This window comes from Hoplias malabaricus, chromosome 2, assembly GCF_029633855.1.
Source record: "Hoplias malabaricus isolate fHopMal1 chromosome 2, fHopMal1.hap1, whole genome shotgun sequence".
Lineage (NCBI taxonomy): Eukaryota > Metazoa > Chordata > Actinopteri > Characiformes > Erythrinidae > Hoplias > Hoplias malabaricus.
Window position 1 is genome coordinate 19234523 of NC_089801.1, and position 19236 is coordinate 19253758.

General features: G+C 44.4%; 1 protein-coding gene across 2 annotated transcripts in view; it reads left to right on the top strand.

Annotated features, from left to right (window-relative positions):
- Positions 1-19236, top strand: part of brinp1 (bone morphogenetic protein/retinoic acid inducible neural-specific 1) — a 182929-nt gene that overhangs the window by 117601 nt on the left and 46092 nt on the right. For both annotated transcript variants that reach the window (XM_066659000.1, XM_066659002.1), the window contains exon 5: positions 8974-9079. In XM_066659000.1, the coding sequence (XP_066515097.1) occupies positions 8974-9079 (106 nt within the window). The remainder of the gene's footprint in view (positions 1-8973; positions 9080-19236) is intronic.

The following is a 19236-nucleotide window of genomic DNA, read 5'->3' on the forward strand; positions in this document are numbered from 1 at the left end:
TTGAGCTCTGAGTGGTCTCGGACCTGAAGGGTCAGATTGTGGGTATTAACCAATTATAAACCAACAATGAAGTGCATTGAGGAGATAAGTATTTTCATGTTAGGTTTACTTCTAGTGCTCAGTGCATGGTATGGACTCTACACGATGGATATGGATAGGCTTTGGAAACCACAACAACGGCGGCGGGTAACGCTAAGCGATGTTTACTCGTGGTGTATTGGCATGTTGTTGTTGTTTGGGAACTGAACACAGCTCCGTCATCAGTTCAGACAGATCAGTAGAGTTTGTTCCTTCCTTGTTGCAGCGCCCAGCTCTCGAGCACTTTTCAAAAGCCGACTACCAGAGGGGTGTAAGAGCAGCTGCCTTCTCTGCAGCGATGGAGCTGTGGGGTGAGATGCAGTGATGTCATCATCACCTAACCTCAGTAATATTCTCTTGTCTGAAAGCCATCAAAATCCTCACAGAAATGTTCTTAGACTACTTCTCTTAGTCATAACTTCTCCCAGGGATCAGCACTTTTACCCGAGCTCATTCTGCTGACTGCTGTTGTTTAGCAGACTGCGCTAGTGTTACTTTTAGCACCTCTCTTTTATTGTCAAGCACTTTCAAACACCTTTGTACCAGGTGGGCAGGCCCATCCATCGTCTCCTGCCTTTGTCTGAGTCTGAAAGCCGCAGGGTGACGCCTCCTCTGTGCATTGGCTTTTGGGAAACACTCCAAAAAAACCGTCCCAAGACAAAACAGGTTTGAAGCGGCGGCGGCTTATCGCGTTAGCTCCAGACGGAAGGCTCTTTCTGGACGAAAAAGAGTGAGTGCAGAGTCTGGGATCGGGACCACTGCAGATTTCAGAAGAGTCCTAGAAAAGAAACTGGGCTCGGTTAACAATACACACCGCTGTTTATATGCAGGTGTAATGAGAGCGAGAGGGGAGATGGCACACAAGGGAACGTCAGGCTTTGGCCATTAACCGGGACGACCCACTGTGATCTAAGGACTGGGAACGGTTTGGAAAAGATGCAGCGTTCCTGATTTGTGTGTGTGTGTGTGTGTGTTTGTGTGTGTGTGTGTGTCACAGGAGGATGTAGGCCAGCATGAAGCAAGCAGGCAAATAACTCAGTTATTATTACTTTACTTACTGTAGAAACAAAACATATAATTTACACAATTTTGCTGCTAAATAAAGAGTCGCGCATCTCAAACTGTGTCAGGTTTTTGGGGAATGTCTAACAGACGATCTGAAGTAGTTCTGAGGCCTCTGTCACACGCTGTTACCTATAAACACAGCCTAAAATACACGTCGCTGATAAGTAGAGTTGGAGCTGTGAGGCTAATGTTGCTAACAAACACTAGAAGCCTTTGTAAATAAGAAATAAATTATGAAATGAATATGGAAACATTGTAGGGATACTTAAAGCAACACTAGGCAGTATTTTACCTTAAAATTACACCTTCAAAATCATTGTGACGCTCCACTGAGCTGTAACATGGAAGAGCCATTGCTACTCCAGGCTCAGCACTGTAGAAAACTGCACTATGTAACTTCTGAAGGAGGGTAGGAAACTTGCCCCTCCCTCCAGTGCTGTAAAATTAATTTCACAGGAGCAAAAATCCATAATCTTACACCCTTGGATGAGCGATAAGGAGTTGACTCCCAGAGAGTCAACTCTTCAAATCCAAGGAGACAGAGAGACATGGGATTCACTCTTGAATCACACTGAATCTCAGATTTGAAAGTCTTGGAGTCGATTCAGTCCCAGTTTATGAATCACTTCTTCAGCCCTGTGACTGTAAAACACCTAGGGATGGTTTCTTAGACAGGGGTTAAGCCTAGTCCTGGACAACACAGCAGTTTCAATGGTGATTGTTCCATAGAACAGAGGGTTTAGTCCAGGACTAAGCCTAATCCATTTCTGCGAAACTACCCCATACAACAAAGTATACTATGAACATGAATTACTGTGATTTGTACATCTTTAAAAACAGGGAAACTATGATTAAAGGTTTAATCCAGACTTTTTCCTTTGATCTCAGTCCTCGGTCCTGGTTAAAACAGAGAGGAGTCATTTTACAGAGGAGTCATTTACAGAAGAGTCATTTACAGACGAGTCATTTACATATGAGTCGATTCAGTTGTCTCCAGAAGCAGGAGTCAGGTGGAATAGTACGTGGAAGCAGGGTGTGATGTGACCGATAAAGTAGTTCCAGTTTGCGCTGTAGTGTGTGAAACACACTCCAGTCCAGCATTTATTTACACTCTTGGCTATTTTGGGTGACTTTTTACTTCCAGTGTTTGTTTGCAACGTTACCCTCAGAGCTCTGGTGCTGACCGTAAAGGAGAGCAGTAGTTTGGACCCTGGCCGATTCACTGTGTCTGAATCAGTGGAACACAGACATCAATATATGTGAATCCATTAAGTTAGTGTCAAAATTAAGGTGGCATCACTGTGGTTCCTTAAAATGCTTTCAATGAAAACTAGTGCGCAGTCATTATTTTGCAGCGATGACTTCCTCGCCTCCAAAGTTAATTTGCTTGTATTTTCTGCTTCTCACACTCCCAAGTCAGTCCCAAGAGCACGTCCTTTCAGACCCCATGACGTTGAGTGTATGGTGGACACCAACAGTGTACACTTCTTCTGTGCTTTCACAGCACAGCTATATTTCTCTGGAGCTGCATTTCTCTCACTCTCCAGTGTTGCTATAAAATGTTGCATATCTATAAATAATAACCCCTGCCTGACGAAACCCCCAGAATAGAAAGTGTGAGGTGAGGCAGTGTCCCGGCGTCTGTCTGCTGACTGTGTTTGCTTCTGCAGGGTTCTCTCAAGGAGAAAAAGCGTGGAGTGATATAGCGGCGGGAAAAAAAGGAAATAGATACAAAAGAAAATGGGTCGAATGCCAGAACCTCCAGCGGAGCAAAACGAGGGGAAGGAGGAATGTGTCCCTGCGAGCTCCGAGCTCAATGTTGCGAGATATTATTCCTGGAGGGGTGTCATTTAAGATAAGATAAGCAGCCGAGCGTTGTAATGAGAAAGAATCGCCGATACGTGATTGGACGTTTTGGGTGCCGGAGCGAGGGGATGATTAAGCGAGGGAAACGGAGCCGTCTGAGACCCCACAAGGTCACCCCTCAGCAATCCGTATGCAAATTTGTGATGATGCAGCACTCGTTTTCCTCAGCATCCATTTCGCTGGCTCAGAGAGAGAGAGGGGCTCGGATTGTACAGCGATGTGTGAAACCGTCTTAAAGGGGCAGGCCGTCCTTTTGAACATCTTTAAAATGAACAAAACACTATTTTACAAAGTGGCTATTTGTCATGTGTTCATCCCTTACACAGTGTAACTCACATGACCCGATGGATCACGATGAATTGTTGTCAGTGAAAAATCCAGTTTATGAGTGGGTCCCGCACAGGGGGTGGGTGGGCTTGATTTAAAATGGGTTCAGTGATTTCTTTAATTTTACTCTTTTAAATGGATGCACAGGAGGTCAACACATTCAACACCTCCATACCCCCCTCTCTCTCTAACACACACACATACACACACACAACACACACAATGACTAAGGTATCACACACACACACACACATACACACACACACACACAAACCACTAAGGTATCTCACACACCACACACACAAAATAACTGAGGTATCTCACACACACACACACACACACACACACACACACACACAAATAAACACACACACACGAACACAATAGATGATTTGTCACTCCCAAACAAGGACACACACACACACACATTAGCTAAGGTATAACACACACCACACACACGTCTCTCTCTCTCTCTCTCTCTCTCTCTCTCTCTCTCTCTCTCTCTCTCTCTCTCTCTCTCTCTCTCTCTCACACACACACACACACACCCAAACGCAGAGAGTGGGTCCCCCAACAGCGGGCGGCCATGTTTCAACAGGTTTAATGTAGAATTCCTGATGAGTCAAAGCCACTAGGTGTCAGTATAACGACTAATCATCCAGCATCAACCAGACCTCTCAGTGTTCATGTGGCTGAATGCCATTAAATCCTCACAGCAATGTTCCAGCCCTCTCCAGAGAGTACAGTCTCTAACCGCAGTGAAGAGGGGACCCTCTCCTGATTAATCCCTCTTCACTTCAGAAGACAGCTCTAATACCGCCATGTGATGTCATTACCTCCTCCCCGGCATCATTGGCACGTTCCAGAAGGAGGGAGTACAGTAGAAAAGTAGGGTATTGTCTCCTTAAAGACACGCCCCCCTGAGACGACGCTGGTGCCGGGGGGACGCCGAGGTTCATGTCCCTTTACTTTCAGTGGCTCAGAATAGAATTTCATTAGGAGTGGCACCAGGTGATGGGCGTAATAAGAAGCGAGCACAGTGGCGGTCCCATGATGACATCACTTACACATGCGCGCACACACACACACACACACACACACACACACACACACACACACACACACCTCTCCAGCTCCAATTTTATTCTCCTGTAAGACACAAAAGAGACTCAAATCCCTTTGTTCAGAGACAGAAACTCAAACTACACACCAGCCCCTCACTGAGGAGAACCTCTCAATTACAGAGAGAGAGAGAGAGAGAGAGAGAGAGAGAGAGAGAATGAGGGACAGAGAAAGAGAAGGAGGTAAAAAGAAGCCAAGAAGTGGCAGGGAACATAGTGAGAGAAAATAGATGAATGACAGAAATAGAGACAGAGAGAGGGATAAAAATGTATAAGAAAATAGAAAAGTGAGTGTGTGTGTGTGTGTGTGAGAGAGAGAGAGCGAGAGAGAGAGAGATAGAGAGAGAGAGAGAGAGAGAGAGAGAAAGAGAGAGAGAGAGTCAGCAGATTATAAAATAGATAAGATAAAAGTGTCTGGGAAAATAAGCAACAAAATAAAAAAGGAAGAGAGAGAGAGGAAAGAAAAGAGGAGAGAAGATGGATGGGAGAGAAAGAGAGGTAGAGCAGAATGTGATATAGGGAGAGACAAATAATGACAGAGAGGTAGTGAGAGAGAGAGAGAGAGGAGAGAGAGAGAGAGAGACGAGAGAGAGAGAGAGATGATATTCTCATTGAAGGGAATGAAGAGTATGGCCCTCTTCCATAAAAAAAGAGGATCAGGAGCGACCACACTGTGATGGTTCTCTCTCTCTCTCTCTCTTCTCTCTCTCTCTCTCTCTCTCTCTCTCTCTCGCACACACACACACACACAGATCCCTGAGGCTCATGTGTAATGACAGTCACTGGTCACTTCTTGGAGTTTAACGCTTATTGCTCGTTGCTAAATGACCACAGTGAGGCGTAATAAAGGGCCGTGGGCCTGGACGTGGTCAGGGAGGGTCTTCTGAGGTCTGTGTCCAGGGGAAAATCCTTAATCTTCCTAAACCTCAAATCTCTATTGATTGGTCTGAGATGTTGGGGTTTAGCGTGTGGCTATCTGGCCTTTAATCTGACCGACCATTTAATGTTTGTGTGTCCATGTGTCCGGCCTTCTCCTGAGACCTCTGACCTTAAAGGATTACGGCCGTAACAGAAGGGCCTTTGTCCGGCAGCGCTTTCTCACACCAGGGTCGGGCTGTTCTTCCCATTTCCTTGGCTACTGTTCTCTTCGTGACTCCCTGATGAGCGCCGTGCTCAGTCGGGAACACAGGACGCCGTGTGTGTGGGTGTGTGTGTGTTTCTGAACGGTATTATGTTGATGCAGGTTGACTTGTCACATACACCTTGTTGTGTTTGTGCCTGTGGTGCCACGCTCTCAGCTCCGCGTCACTTTGAATCAGATGACCCTGATAGCGGCTAACGCTAACAACATCAACAACAACAATAACAAAGTGGAGAGGACGGTCACTGTGTCCAGTGCAGACTCAGCTGTGGACAAAAAACAGTGGTCAGAAAAGAAACAAACTGACCCCGCTTTCTTTATAATGACCAAAGTATAAAGAAGTTGGATGAGAGAAATACAGAGAGAGAGAGAGAGAGTGAGATTAAGAGTAAAATGTGAGAGAAAGAGGAATGAGTGAGCACTAGTAGAGGGAGAGAGAGAGAGAGAGAGAGAGAGAGAGAGAGAGAGAGAGAGAGAGAGAGAGAGAGAGAAGAAAATGAGATTAAGAGTAGAGTGAGAGAAAGAGGGATGAGTGAGCACTAGCAGAGAGAGAGAGAGAGAGAGAGAGAGAGAGAGAGAGAGAGAGAGAGAGAGAGAGAGGGGAAAGCAACAGAGAATATTAAGAAAATAAATAAGTTAGAAAAGAGAGTGAAATAGAGAAAAAAAAGAGGGAAAATAAAAGTTATTTTTGAAAGGAGAGAAGAAACAGTGGAGCTCCCTGTCACTGCACTCAGGCATTGGGATCCACACCGACCACAGGGACAGTGCCCCCTGTTGGCCACATCAACCCCACCTTCACCCCCAGGATGAGAGGGGTATTCCACAAAGCTGGATTTCTCAGTTAGCCAGCTAACTTAAGCCCAAAGTTATCTGTCCTATAGGGGTCTCTCCCAGTTCTGCTCCTATTGGACAAGCTTGACTTTAGGCTCAAGTCATCTGGCTAACTGAGAAATCCGGCTTTGTAGTACCTCACTGAGGACATCCATCCGAGTACCAGCGAGATGTAGTCAGCATGATGAAGGTGGTGATGGTGGTGGTGACTGGGTAAGGGTGTGAAGTTGTGAAGGTTGCCACTCGATTGCTGATAGGCCTCTGCAAATGAACTCTAACGAGATCGGTTTTAATTAGACAACTTTGTCTAACGGCTGAGCGCTTCCGCCGCGATCTGACAGGAACCTGCACCGGGAGGACGCTGAAAACCCAGCACTTGCTTTTGATAAATGTCAGGCTTTCCAGCGCTTTCCTTCCCGGACAAGTCTGGGAGGCGTCCACAGAGACGGGGCTCGGCGTCGGCGATGGTCAGCCGTTAATTAGGGAGGAAAGTCATTCTGTCAGAATCCCTACCTTAAGCGCAAATGCTAAACGGAGACTAGCGTAGCGTCGGAGCGCTCTCATTAACCCCAGCGCTGAAAGTTTGGTCGCCGAGCGGCTTCTATCCTCAGCTGATATTTCCTTCCGAGGGAGGAGGGGTGGGAAGTGTAGCTGTTTGAAGGAAAGGCCATTAGCACTTCACCTTCTTTATACGAGCAGATAAAGTCTCTAAAGGTCCTTAAAAGGGAAACGGCTTCTTTGAAGCTGGTGGGGCCCGTCTTGCTGAATGTGAAAGCAGGCACTTAGAGACTTGTGTTTTGAAAGCTCTCCCGAGTCGCGAGGTGGGCTTCCTCGTAAAGCACCGACGTGAACGGCATGATTTAAAAGGAGTTATTCTGGATATTAATGAGTATGAGCATCGGTTTGGCTCCTGAGACGTCTCCTCGATTTTCAGCCTCATGTCTTATGTTGTATTAATGAGATCGCTCAGTGTTGCCCTTTTATATTCAGGGATTAAAAAATACGGTGATGTTCATGGTGTTTAGGACCTAATTAATAACCATTAATGACATCATTTTACAACATTAGGCTGCTCACTTTACATTTAAGCATGTTTTGGTTCCTGAGCATCAAGTGTAACAACCTCGGCTCTTCTTGGGGTCTAGATATTGAAACTCTGCTGTGAAAATTTGATGGCAGATGTCTATAAAAATGAGGTACTGATGCTGCAGGCTTAGTTCTGGACCACAAACACCACTCCAGATGTGAATAAGGTTGACCTTATTCAGCCACATCCCCTTTTAAACAGTTTGTTTCTACATTAATGTTAGGATTTCTGGTTCCGTGGTGAAGTATGTGGTAAAGACGCAGACGTATTAACGGAAAACAACGGGATTAAACGGGTGAAGTCTTAAAGTTAAAGATTCAAATGAAGAAAGTGAAGAATAACAGTGGTATTAAAAGTGTAAAGTCAATGTTTTGTGTGTTTTAAATGAAGAAAATGAGGAATGAGACCTGTTTTTTAAAAGCTAACTTAAAGGGACCCTCTATGATTTTGGGGAAATGCAGCTCTAAGCTCTGAATCTTTGAAGGTGGAGGGATGCGTCTAAGTGTAACTTGTCTGTAAGATTTTATTCACTGTTTGAATTCCTAGTTAGTCCTCTCACAAGTTTGGAAACATTTCCACTTTAAGTGATCTGAAACAGCTAAATTAAATGTTGTAAGTGTTACCCCCCTATGGAGCAGGAATAGAGCAACATCCTTAACTCGGTTTATGCTTTTTAGGGTTTGGACTCTCTCTCCGTCAAATAAAACAACTCTAGTTACCTCTTAGAAACACCTTTAGTGTTTTTGATTACATTCATGAACATTGCCTTTAAGTCTAGAATCACCATATTATGATGAAACTAATAATTAAAATAAGAGGCTGGTGAATGACACACATATTAGCCCTGTAAACTGACCCATTTAAAATCCCCTAAAAACAATTAAATATTAACCAGTTTGTTTCTTCCCTCTTGTTGACCTTGTTATTCTTCCTTCTCCATGAAAGGATTGGTTGTAATTGTTCATTGTTGCAGACTGTAAACTGGAGATGTACACTCTACAAAACACAAACTCTAAACTGACTGGGCCTTACATGTCTGGACATGTCTGTCTTTCCTTGTTTTGTGAAACAGACAAAGATAGAAGCCCCTAACTGAAGCTCGAGTGGTTGTAGGAGGAGCCAGCTGTAGGCTGTTGGTGTATAGTGTGTTTATGAGTCCAGATTTGGCACTTGTTTTTGTTTTCTGATTTAAAATTATACCTGGGTCGAAATTGACCCTAACAACAGAAAAGCCATAATTTTAATAAGAGCATTTTATAATTTAGTAAAAAAATATTTTGTTTAAATTTGCTTAAGTTCCTGACAAAGTCAAAAAATCTTGATGCAATAAAGAAATTCATGGAGCACTTGTTCGCATTTAAAACCTAAACACAGGTCGATCAAGACCCTAACACAAGAGGACGGTTAAGGTTCTTCTTATTTTTTTTCTCACCAGTTCTGCTGTTGTGTGTGTTTAGGTGACGGAGACGCGGACTGGTCCTCTAGGCTGCAGCACCTACGACAACCTGGACTCGGTCAGTTCTGTTCTTCTGCAGAGTCCAGAAAGCAAACTACACCTGCAAGGTAAGGTGGACTCCTACTTTTCTGCCAGTGGGAGGCACTGTGTTTGTTTGTTTGCTGTGTTTTATGATTTGTTTTATTTGGCTGTTGATCATTTGGTTTAAAACCTCTCATATTTGTTGACCATCAATGGTCAGGGACCTTCATGGAGACACTTAATAGTGTTCACAGTGTTTACACAGTGTAACTGATGCAAACATCTCTCTAATCTGTTATTAAAACTGATTAGAGCACCCTCTTGTGAGCAGTCGTCAACCTGCTAAACATGAGCGAGTGAGTTACAGCCTGTATCCCAGAGGGAAGAACAATTAAAACAATGGAGATCTCCTCAATGTTTGTTGTTTCTCCAAAATAATTATGATATCAGATGAGAAGACAAAAGAGACTTTAGCATTCATCTCCTGCTGCTCAAATATGTCTCATGAGATAAATAAAGCAGTAATCTCACACGTCTCATCTGGAGTTTTAGTGGAGATAATGTCACAAACTGTGTTCAGATTTGCAAATTAAATACACCCTACTCTCTCCTTAATCCCTTTCATCTTTCCCATGACTCGTGTTTATATTTTTTGTCTTAAATTTAAATAATTTTAGGAGAAACACCATTATTTCTACTATGTCATTACTGAGCAACTTATGAGCAATAGATTTGTCCTCTGGGATGAGACGCTCAGCAACTGAGAAGTCAGTTTATGAGATAGGAAGTCCAAATCCAAGCGAATCCCAGTGGTCCATTGGTTGAAATAAGGGACTGAGTGTGGGTTTAATGTGGGTTTAATTGCTCAGGCCCCAAGTTGTGAGGCGAGAAAAGTGTTTGACAGTGAGCTGTTTGCATAAAATGGCGAGGAAGAGAGGCACAGTGTGAGAGGATAGCCATTTTTCAGGCAAAGTGTGCTGTAATTGTGCTCTCAGAGTCGTCATCCGCTGTCTGTCCGGCTGCAAAAGGAGAGAGAAAGACGAGAAAGCAGACACCGGCTTTAGTCCTCGTTTGTATTTCTTTCGTCTCCCGCTGAGCCGAGCTGGAGACGTCTGGGTGCTTGAGTTTTCGAGAAGGAGCGGCTGTGAAAGAGAGGAAAAGAAGAAAGAGAAATGAAATCCCACCATTCAGATGTTTCCCAGAGACATGACTTCATCTTTCCTTCGTTCCCCCCGAACGGATCATTATGTCTGTATGGATTTTGGGTAATTACTTTGTCTCTTGGAGATACTTTCAAGCCGCTGCGCTTCGAGATCTGCAGGTTTTTAAGATTTTATTCACACAAACACACCTGCCGTATTGACACTGTTTTTATGGAAGAGAAAAAAATAACAGCGTCTAGCCGCAGAGCTAAAGCTCAGCCATCTGCGGACTTTGTTCTGTCGCTAGCCAAGGGGTGATCTGAAGAGAAACGAGGGTCGGAATTAGCATTCTTCACCTGTGGAAGTGGTGCCGATGCAGGTTACGTCATTTTGGAGGGTTCACAACGAACAGCTGTTGCATTGAAAGATGCTAATGTCCTCCGTGTTCACTTTAGGCTAAAACATGGGTTGGACTTTTGTACCTATTTCCAGAAACTCGTTGGAAGCGTGAGTACTGTCTTTGTGCCTTGACCAGAAAATGCAATTTGAGGAATAATAAAGTCTAATCTTATCTCATCTTGGACAAATTAGCTTCAAAACACAGCATTTTCACAGTATTGTAACATAGGTATCACACTGACACCTAGTGGAATGGGAGGGTAAGACATGCTGCATTAAGCGTATTTAACATATGGCTACCACCCTGTGGGTGACCCACACTGTGGAGCATCAGCAACTTTATTGAGTGAAAACAAAGACATTTGACTCAATCTGTCTCTGGGTAGAGTCTGAGACACTTTTGACATCTGTGTGTGTGAGTGACTGGTTGAGTGTGTGGGTGACTGGGTGAGTGTGTGAGTGACTGGGTGAGTGTGCTGGCCATTGGATGAGTGTGTGGAAGACTGGGTGAGTGTGTGGGTGACTGGGTGAGTGTCTGAGTGACTGGGTGAGTGTGCTGGCCATTGGATGAGTGTGTGGAAGACTGGGTGAGTGTGTGGGTGACTGGGTGAGTGTCTGAGTGACTGGGTGAGTATGTGAGTGACTGGGTGAGTGTGTGGGCGACTGGGTGAATGTGTGTGACTGAGTGAGTGTGTGTGACTGGGTGAGTGTGTGGGAGACTGGGTGTGTGTGTGAGTGACTGGGTGAGTGTGTGGGAGACTGGGTGAGTGTGTGAGTGACTGGGTGAATGTGTGTGACTGGGTGAGTGTGTGTGAATGGGTGAATGTGTGTGACTGGGTGACTGTGTGAGTGTGTGGGTGACTTGGTGAGTGTGTGAGCGACTGGGTGAATGTGTGTGACTGGGTGAGTGTGTGGGTGATTGTGTGAGTGACTGGGTGAGTATGTGAGTGACTGGGTGAGTGTGTGGGCGACTGGGTGAATGTGTGTGACTGGGTGAGTGTGTGTGAATGGGTGAATGTGTGTGACTGGGTGACTGTGTGAGTGTGTGGGTGACTTGGTGAGTGTGTGAGCGACTGGGTGAATGTGTGTGACTGGGTGAGTGTGTGTGACTGGGTGAGTGTGTGAGCGACTGGGTGAATGTGTGTGACTGGGTGAGTGTGTGGAGAGTTTTCTTTCTCTCTCTCTCTCCACTGATATTTTAGTTCTTCTCATGTTCTGTTGGAGTTGTACATTTCCCTGAAATTCTTTCGCATCAGCGCTGGTCTTGGTCTAGTTTTGTGTTTGGTCTTTTTTTTTTCCCTCCACAACTCCATAACGATCCCCGTCATTTTTCCTCTCCCAAAGACGGAAGATAAAGAAAAAGGGGCCAAACGAAAGCATAAAGCCATTAGCACGCCAACTTTATCCATCTTTTATCTGGCCCTCGCATCTTATCTGTTGAGTATTCTCTCTGAACGTTTCCCCCCAGCTATGGAACAGCTGGCGAGGAGAAAGCCTTTGATGCCGGCAGTCATTAGGCCTTCGTTAAAACCTTATAAACAGGCTATGACAATGCATGTCATTTCGCATGGTCGTATAGATTAGCCATCTGGCCTCGTCCAGGACATGAAAGACATGCAGATTCTTCATACATATGTTGCTCTAGCAAAGACATCCCATCTCTTCCACACTCTTTGAGCCAGAATGGGCGATGGAAACCAAAGAGAGAGGGAGAATATTCAGTTGTTTATTAGATTCAGTCATATTTTACTGATGTAATTATTAATTTTTTGTCTAGTTTTAGTTCATTAAATTACAATGTAGCTTAATTTAGTGATGTATTTTTGATAGTCGCTGCAGAAGATGTGGAAAATCGAGACCGAGTCGACTCCAAGAGATTAAACTCTTTGAATCATTGGCCAATATTTGATACAAGTGACTCCCAGATGCTCAAATAATCAATTCTTTAGGAGTCGACTCACTAAGAATTATTTTTTTTAGTGTCATCACCCTGACAACAGCAAACAGATGCAGCACTTTCCTGTTTTTATTTTCTAGTGACTTTCTGTTTTTAATTTCATCCTTGTCCTCCTCTTCATCTCTTCATTTGATCTGAAACCTCGTGTCCGGCTTGTGTCCCGCTCCCAAAGATTCCCAAAACACCTGTTCATCATTCTTAAGGCACTCATTCACTATTAGTTGGTCTTAAAATGTTGCAGTATATATTACTCTATGGACAAGGCTTTACACCACACGTTGGCCATTGCTGTGTGGATCTGATGGCAGTCACTCATGCATTAACATTGGATAGTGATGTTGGAAGATTAGTTCTGGCACTGCAACTCATCCCAAATGAAGTGGATGGAATTGCATCACTCCACAAGTAGGACCACTGTTACAGCTCAATTATAGTGGCTTAATATGCCTCTAACCAGCACTGGGCATTGAGCCTGATGATCCTAGTCTCATATACACAAGCCAGCTTGGGTCAGTAGCATCAACAGTAGCTCCAAAAACAGCTGTGTACTTTCCCTGTGTTTGATTTCATCCTCAGTGTATCTCAGCGCTAACAGCAAGGTTGGGCTCTTGTTGCAGTAGATGGCAGAGAGAAGATCTTCTGTCAGTTTAGCGTCGTTCCTCCTGACTGTGTGACCCTCTTACATTCCCTTGGTGTTTACCAGCCCTTGTTTATATTCACTGTAGAGCCTCAGAGGCCTAAAACAAAGACAGAGTAATCACCAGTGATACAGCGGCTCCTGACATGCTGCAGTTCGGTTTATAACATGAGATTTAGCTTTAGTTTGAACTTGTAAAGCCTTGGGTACATGACGTGTTTAGATTATGTAAAAAGACTGGTACCTTGTACTCACACTTCCAGACGGATTTGGGTGGCAGTCACATGCTCCACGACTTCAGAACTTCAAAATCACCCACCCCTGGGTTATCACCGGGACCCTGTGGAAAGATGGAAGTGCAGTGTTGTGCTGGTGTCATTATGCTACTATTTGTTTGAAGCAGAAATAAAGGAAGGTGGGAATGGTTTTTGCGCTGTGTCCAGGGCGGCAGACGCGGTCAGTGTGTGGTCTGTGCAGAAAGTGGGGAGTCTCCTTCACACCTTAAATGGTGCAGCAGTAGAGGGCTGCTGCATGGACACACTACATTCACTTGTTGATTAATGTTGACAGGATCTGTTGAGAATTGAGTTGCTGACCGTAGATTCAGTAGATTATGTGCAGAGTTAGGTCTGTTTCTGTCAGACCCGTCCACTCTGACTGACCCTAAATATCTTCAGACCGGAGTCAACCAGCCCAGACTCCAGTGGTAAGAGATAAGGCAGATTATTGTCATTACACATGAGTATATTAAAATATATTTTTCATCATGAAATGTAGACTACAACTAAATAAAAACGATTTAAAGACTAGAACAATGCTGAAATATTCTGCATTTTTCCTCAAAAAATAAAAATGTGAGACTGGTACATGACTCAATATCAGATTTGGAAAATACAAACAGCACAGATGACGTCAGTGAAAACAGTGACAGATGAGTCACTTGGCCAGTGGTTCTTAAAGTTGAATCTCTTGGAGCTGGCATCTTCAGCAACTTAAAATTCATTCTTTCATTGTTTGTAAGTGCGTAAGTTTCCACACCCAAGAGGGGGCACCAGTCCTTCACAGGGCGACACACTCTCACACATTCACTTACATACACACTCACACCTACAGACCGTGGGTGGAAACCAGAGCACCCCAGAAGAAACCTATGCAGACACAGGGAGAACACACCACACTCCTCACAGACAGTCACCCGGAGGAAACCCACACAGACACAGGGAGAACACACCACACTCCTCACAGAGAGTCACCCGGAGGAAACCCACACAGACACAAGGAGAACAGACCATACTCCTCACAGACGGTCACTCGGAAGAGACCCACGCAGACACAGGGAGAACACACCACACTCCTCACAGACAGCCACCCGGAGGAAACTTACACAGACACAGGGAGAACACACTCCACTCCTCACAGACAGCCACCTGGAGGAAACCCACACAGACACAGAGAGAACACACCCCACTCCTCACAGAGAGTCACCCGGAGGAAACCTACACAGACACAGGGAGAACACACCACACTCCTCACAGAGGGTCACCCGGAGGAAACCCACACAGACACAGAGAGAACAAACCACACTCCTCACAGACAGTCACCCGGAGCGGGATTTGACCCTGGAACTGTGACAGAGACACTACCTGTTGATAAATTAAAATGTTGATTAAAATGCTAATTGTATTTAAATAAATAATGTGTCCCTGTCCTTACTAAATGTTGCAATTATTTTAATGTAAACTAACTTTCATGCTGAAATCTAGTAAATAATAAATCCTCTAAACAGTAAAACCTTTAAAAAGTCATGGCTAGTTCAGGCTAATTGTTTAATTTTATTGACTCAAGGCCAAAAATAATAATTAAATGATTAAAATGACTAAAACTAATAGACATTTTAGTCAGTAAACGCAGGCTGAAGCTAAATCAAAAGAGGCGTATTTTCTAACCCCAGTTTAAATCAGTGGTTGAGTCATGTCAACACAAGTGGTCTTTATCACTGTCCCTCAACCCACAATTCTGAATCTGACTCCATGACATCGTCTTCCAACCAGCTGCCAGATCCTACGCTTCGCCGAAATGAAGTGTCAGTGCCTCGGCGCTCGTCTGACGGACGCTGGACCTGATTTAATGGAGTGATCTCGGGAAGAAAAGCGAGGCTCCCGTCACCTCCCATTAGTCAGCACACTCCTCCGTCTGTATTTATTAACAAATTAGGAAAGGTCACTTTGAGCAAGATTGCTGTTGCCATTAATAAAATTGCCTCAGAGTTCTCTCGCTACATTCGACTGAGCGCGGGACACAGCAATAAAGCAGATGGATAACAAACAATAACTAAATAAATAAATAAATAGCCCCAAGAATAGAACAAAATGAGAGATAAGACAAGTCTGAAAAAGCACACTCAGACATTTAAGGAAATCCACACAGTTCAGTCCCCCACTCACTGAAGATCAAAGGAAATGATTTGTGTAGGAGCTCAAAACATGTAAAACAACTATGGTGTAGTCCTCCTTTACTGTTGGTCTCTTATAACTGTGTAGTAACATCATTATAATTTGTTTAATAACAATGTGACTACATTTAATGCAGCACTTTGTTAATCTCACATATGTTCATCTGGTCATTTATACATTTAGACAATTTCACACACACACCCTGTCACTCACACACTCACACCTGTGGACAGTTTCACACATTCACCCTGTCACTCACTCACACACACACACACACACACACACCTGTGGACAGTTTCACACATTCACCCTGTCACTCACTCACACACACGCACACACACATATGCACACACACACACACACACACACACTTCTGGTCAGTTTCACACACTCACCCAGTCACTCACACCTGTGGACAATTTCACACACACTCACACCTGTGGACAGTTTCATACACTCACTATTTCACTCACACACTCACTCAGTCCCTCACACACACACTCACACCTGTGGACAGTTTCACACACTCACCCAGCCACTCACACACTAACCCAGCCACTCACACACTCACCCAGTCACTCACACCTGTGGACAGTTTCATAAACTCACCCAGTCCCTCTCTCTCTCTCTCTCTCTCTCTCTCTCTCTCTCTCTCTCTCTCTCTCTCTCTCTCTCTCTCTCTCTCACACACACACACACACCTGTGGAAAGTTTAACACACTCACACCTGTGGATAGTTTCACACACTCACCCAGTACCCCCCCCCTCTCTCTCTCTCTCTCTCTCTCTCTCTCTCTCTCTCTCACTCACACACACACACACACACACACACACACATTGTTAAGGGGTAACTACACAGTTTGAGAAGCCAATAAAGTGGGACCAGTGGTTTTCTTTTTTACTTGTTTTATTTAATTTTAAATTGCAGAATCTTTTATAAACTTGAAGCAAACTTTGTTTGATGTTAAGGTCCTTCACTGATGTAAATCTCAGGCGCTGTACCTCATGATGGACCTCTTCCAACTTCACAACTCTTCAAAACTTTTCACCACGAGGGCTGTGTATAGAAACCTCAGGTGGATGGTTCTTCAGGAAGTGCTTCTTCTGAGGCTTCACTCTGAGGAAAGCTCTTTTATGGGCTCCTCAGTTTCTAAGAACATCCTAAAAAAAGACCTCTCTACAACAATGACGGTCTCCATCACTCCAGTTCACGAAGGGGGTGTTATGAGAACGGGGGTCTGTCTGAAGAGCTGAAGGAAAGAGGGATCATTATATTCCCAGCAGCCTCTGCGCAGCGTCCGATCCCAGGATAACGAGCCGATCTGCTGCTAATTTTCCAGAGAAGGATGTGGGGTATGGTTATAGAGACGACTCCGTCACTGAGAGGAACAGGGGCGAGTCAAAAAGACCCAGCTCTCAGACTCTGACAGCACTGTGAGTGCAGTGTAGGGCTGTGGGATACATCATTAATACAATATTACAGCAACACACCACACACGCAGAAGTGTGTAATGTGCAAACTTTGACTAATCAGTGAATGTGCTTACAGTGTGCTGACCAATCACAAGCGTTCATTGGCATTGTTGTGATCCTGCAGTAACACCCCATGCAGGCGGAAATGATCCACATCACAGCAGTGGTGTCTCTCACACAGCCTCAGGGTCTTGGGGTCCTGAGAGGGACCCTTTCCTGGGGTCACTGTGTGCTGTGTTCTCCCAGTGTTTGTGAGGGTTTCCTCCAGGTGCTCTGCTTTCCTCCCACAGTCCTAACACACACAAGAGTATGTGGCGTGACTGTGTGAAACTGTCCACAGGTGTGAGTGTGTGAGTGACAGGGTGAGTATGTGAGTGACTGGGGGAGTGTGTGAGTAACTGGGTGAGTGTGTGAGTGACTTGGTGAGTGTGTGAGTGATTGGGTGAATTTGTGGGTGACTGGGAGAGTGTGTGAGTGACAGGGTGAGTGTGTGAGTAACAGGGTGAGTGTGTGAGTGACTGGGTGAGTGTGCTGGCCATTGGATGAGTGTGTGGAAGACTGGGTGAGTGTGTGGGTGAGTGTGTGAGTGACTGGGTGAGTATGTGACTGACTGGGTGAGTGTGTGAGTGACTGGGTGAGTGTGTGAGTGACTGGGAGAGTGTGTGAGTGACTGGGTGAGTGTGTAAAACTGTCCACAGGTGTGAGTGTGTGAGTGATTGTGTGAGTGTGTGAAACTGTCCACAAGTGTGAGTGTATGAGTGACTGGGTGAGTGTGTGAGTGACTGGGTGAGTGTGTGAAACTGTCCACAGGTGTGTGTGTGAGAGAGATTTATATCTATATCTGGGGTGTATTATTGATTTGCGCACAGTGACCCACCACAACTCTGAACATGATGAAGGACTAAATTAATGAACGAATGAATGAACGAATGAATGGATGGATGGATGGGTTGATTGATGGATCAGTGAATGAATGGATGGATGGGTTGATTGATGGATCAGTGAATGAATGGATGAATGACTTAATGATTGATTAATTGATTAAATGAATGAATGAAAGCAATAATGGAATTAATGACGGAATCTATGAGTAAATGTATGAATGAATGAATGAATGAATGAATGAATGCCTAGCATGTTTCACTGAGATGCACATTATCATTAATTTATAAACAATGAACATAAATCATTGAAAAATGCAGAAACTCACGACGTAGAACAATAACCGTAATAATTTACCTGATATTGATTCTTTCACTCATTTTATTAATAATAAATTATCCCAAAGATGGAAGGTTGCAGTGCTGATTATCCGACGTGTACAGCTTTAGTGATTGGTCAGGTCTTGCGTGGTTGTTTTTGGTTCCATCTCTCTGTAACCTGAACTTACTTTTTGACCTTTGGTGTCTTTCCTTTGAGGGAAATGTGGTGGTATCACTCAGCCCAGGGATAGTCGATCCTCTCGTCCTCTCTCCACTCTTCCTCTTGTACTGGGTTCAGGGGATGTGTGTTTCTCTGCACGGAAATGATGCCACAAGGCTACATCCAGCACCGGGGGCTTCACCCTCTTGAGTCTACACCCTGTTAAAGCTCCTCTATTTGTGGTAATATGGCCCATAATTGCATTCCCATCTCACAGTTCTTCCCTTCCTCCTTCCCGTCTTTTATTTCGCGAATGGCGAGACAGAATGGCATGACATTGCCTCGGGAAAAGCCAGCAAAGCGTGGTAATGGCATGCTGTTACATTTCCAGCCGCAATAAAATCAACTGCGCCGTCATGTAGGCAGCACACAGGTGGGATAATAAGCCCCTCATTACGGATTTCACTGCTGTTTGGCTAAATCATGATTAGGTCACGCACACGTGATTATTCCTGATTGCTCCATTTGGGGGGAGTATATATTTATAAAATACAGAGTCAGAGAACATGTATATATTTATTTAAATAACCTTCAGATTGGCTCCAAGTGCATACTATTCATTTATCACTGCAGTTTCTGGGAAAAAACAACAACAACAATATATATATAACATTTACAGAGAATACAACAGCTATTTACTGCATTTTCTCTCCAATTATTGTACACACAGTGTCCCCAGCCATGGGGAAATGGGCTGAACTCGTGCTTATTGAGACACGTGAGGCCTACCCACCACTTCTTCTCAGACTGCTGTTAATGC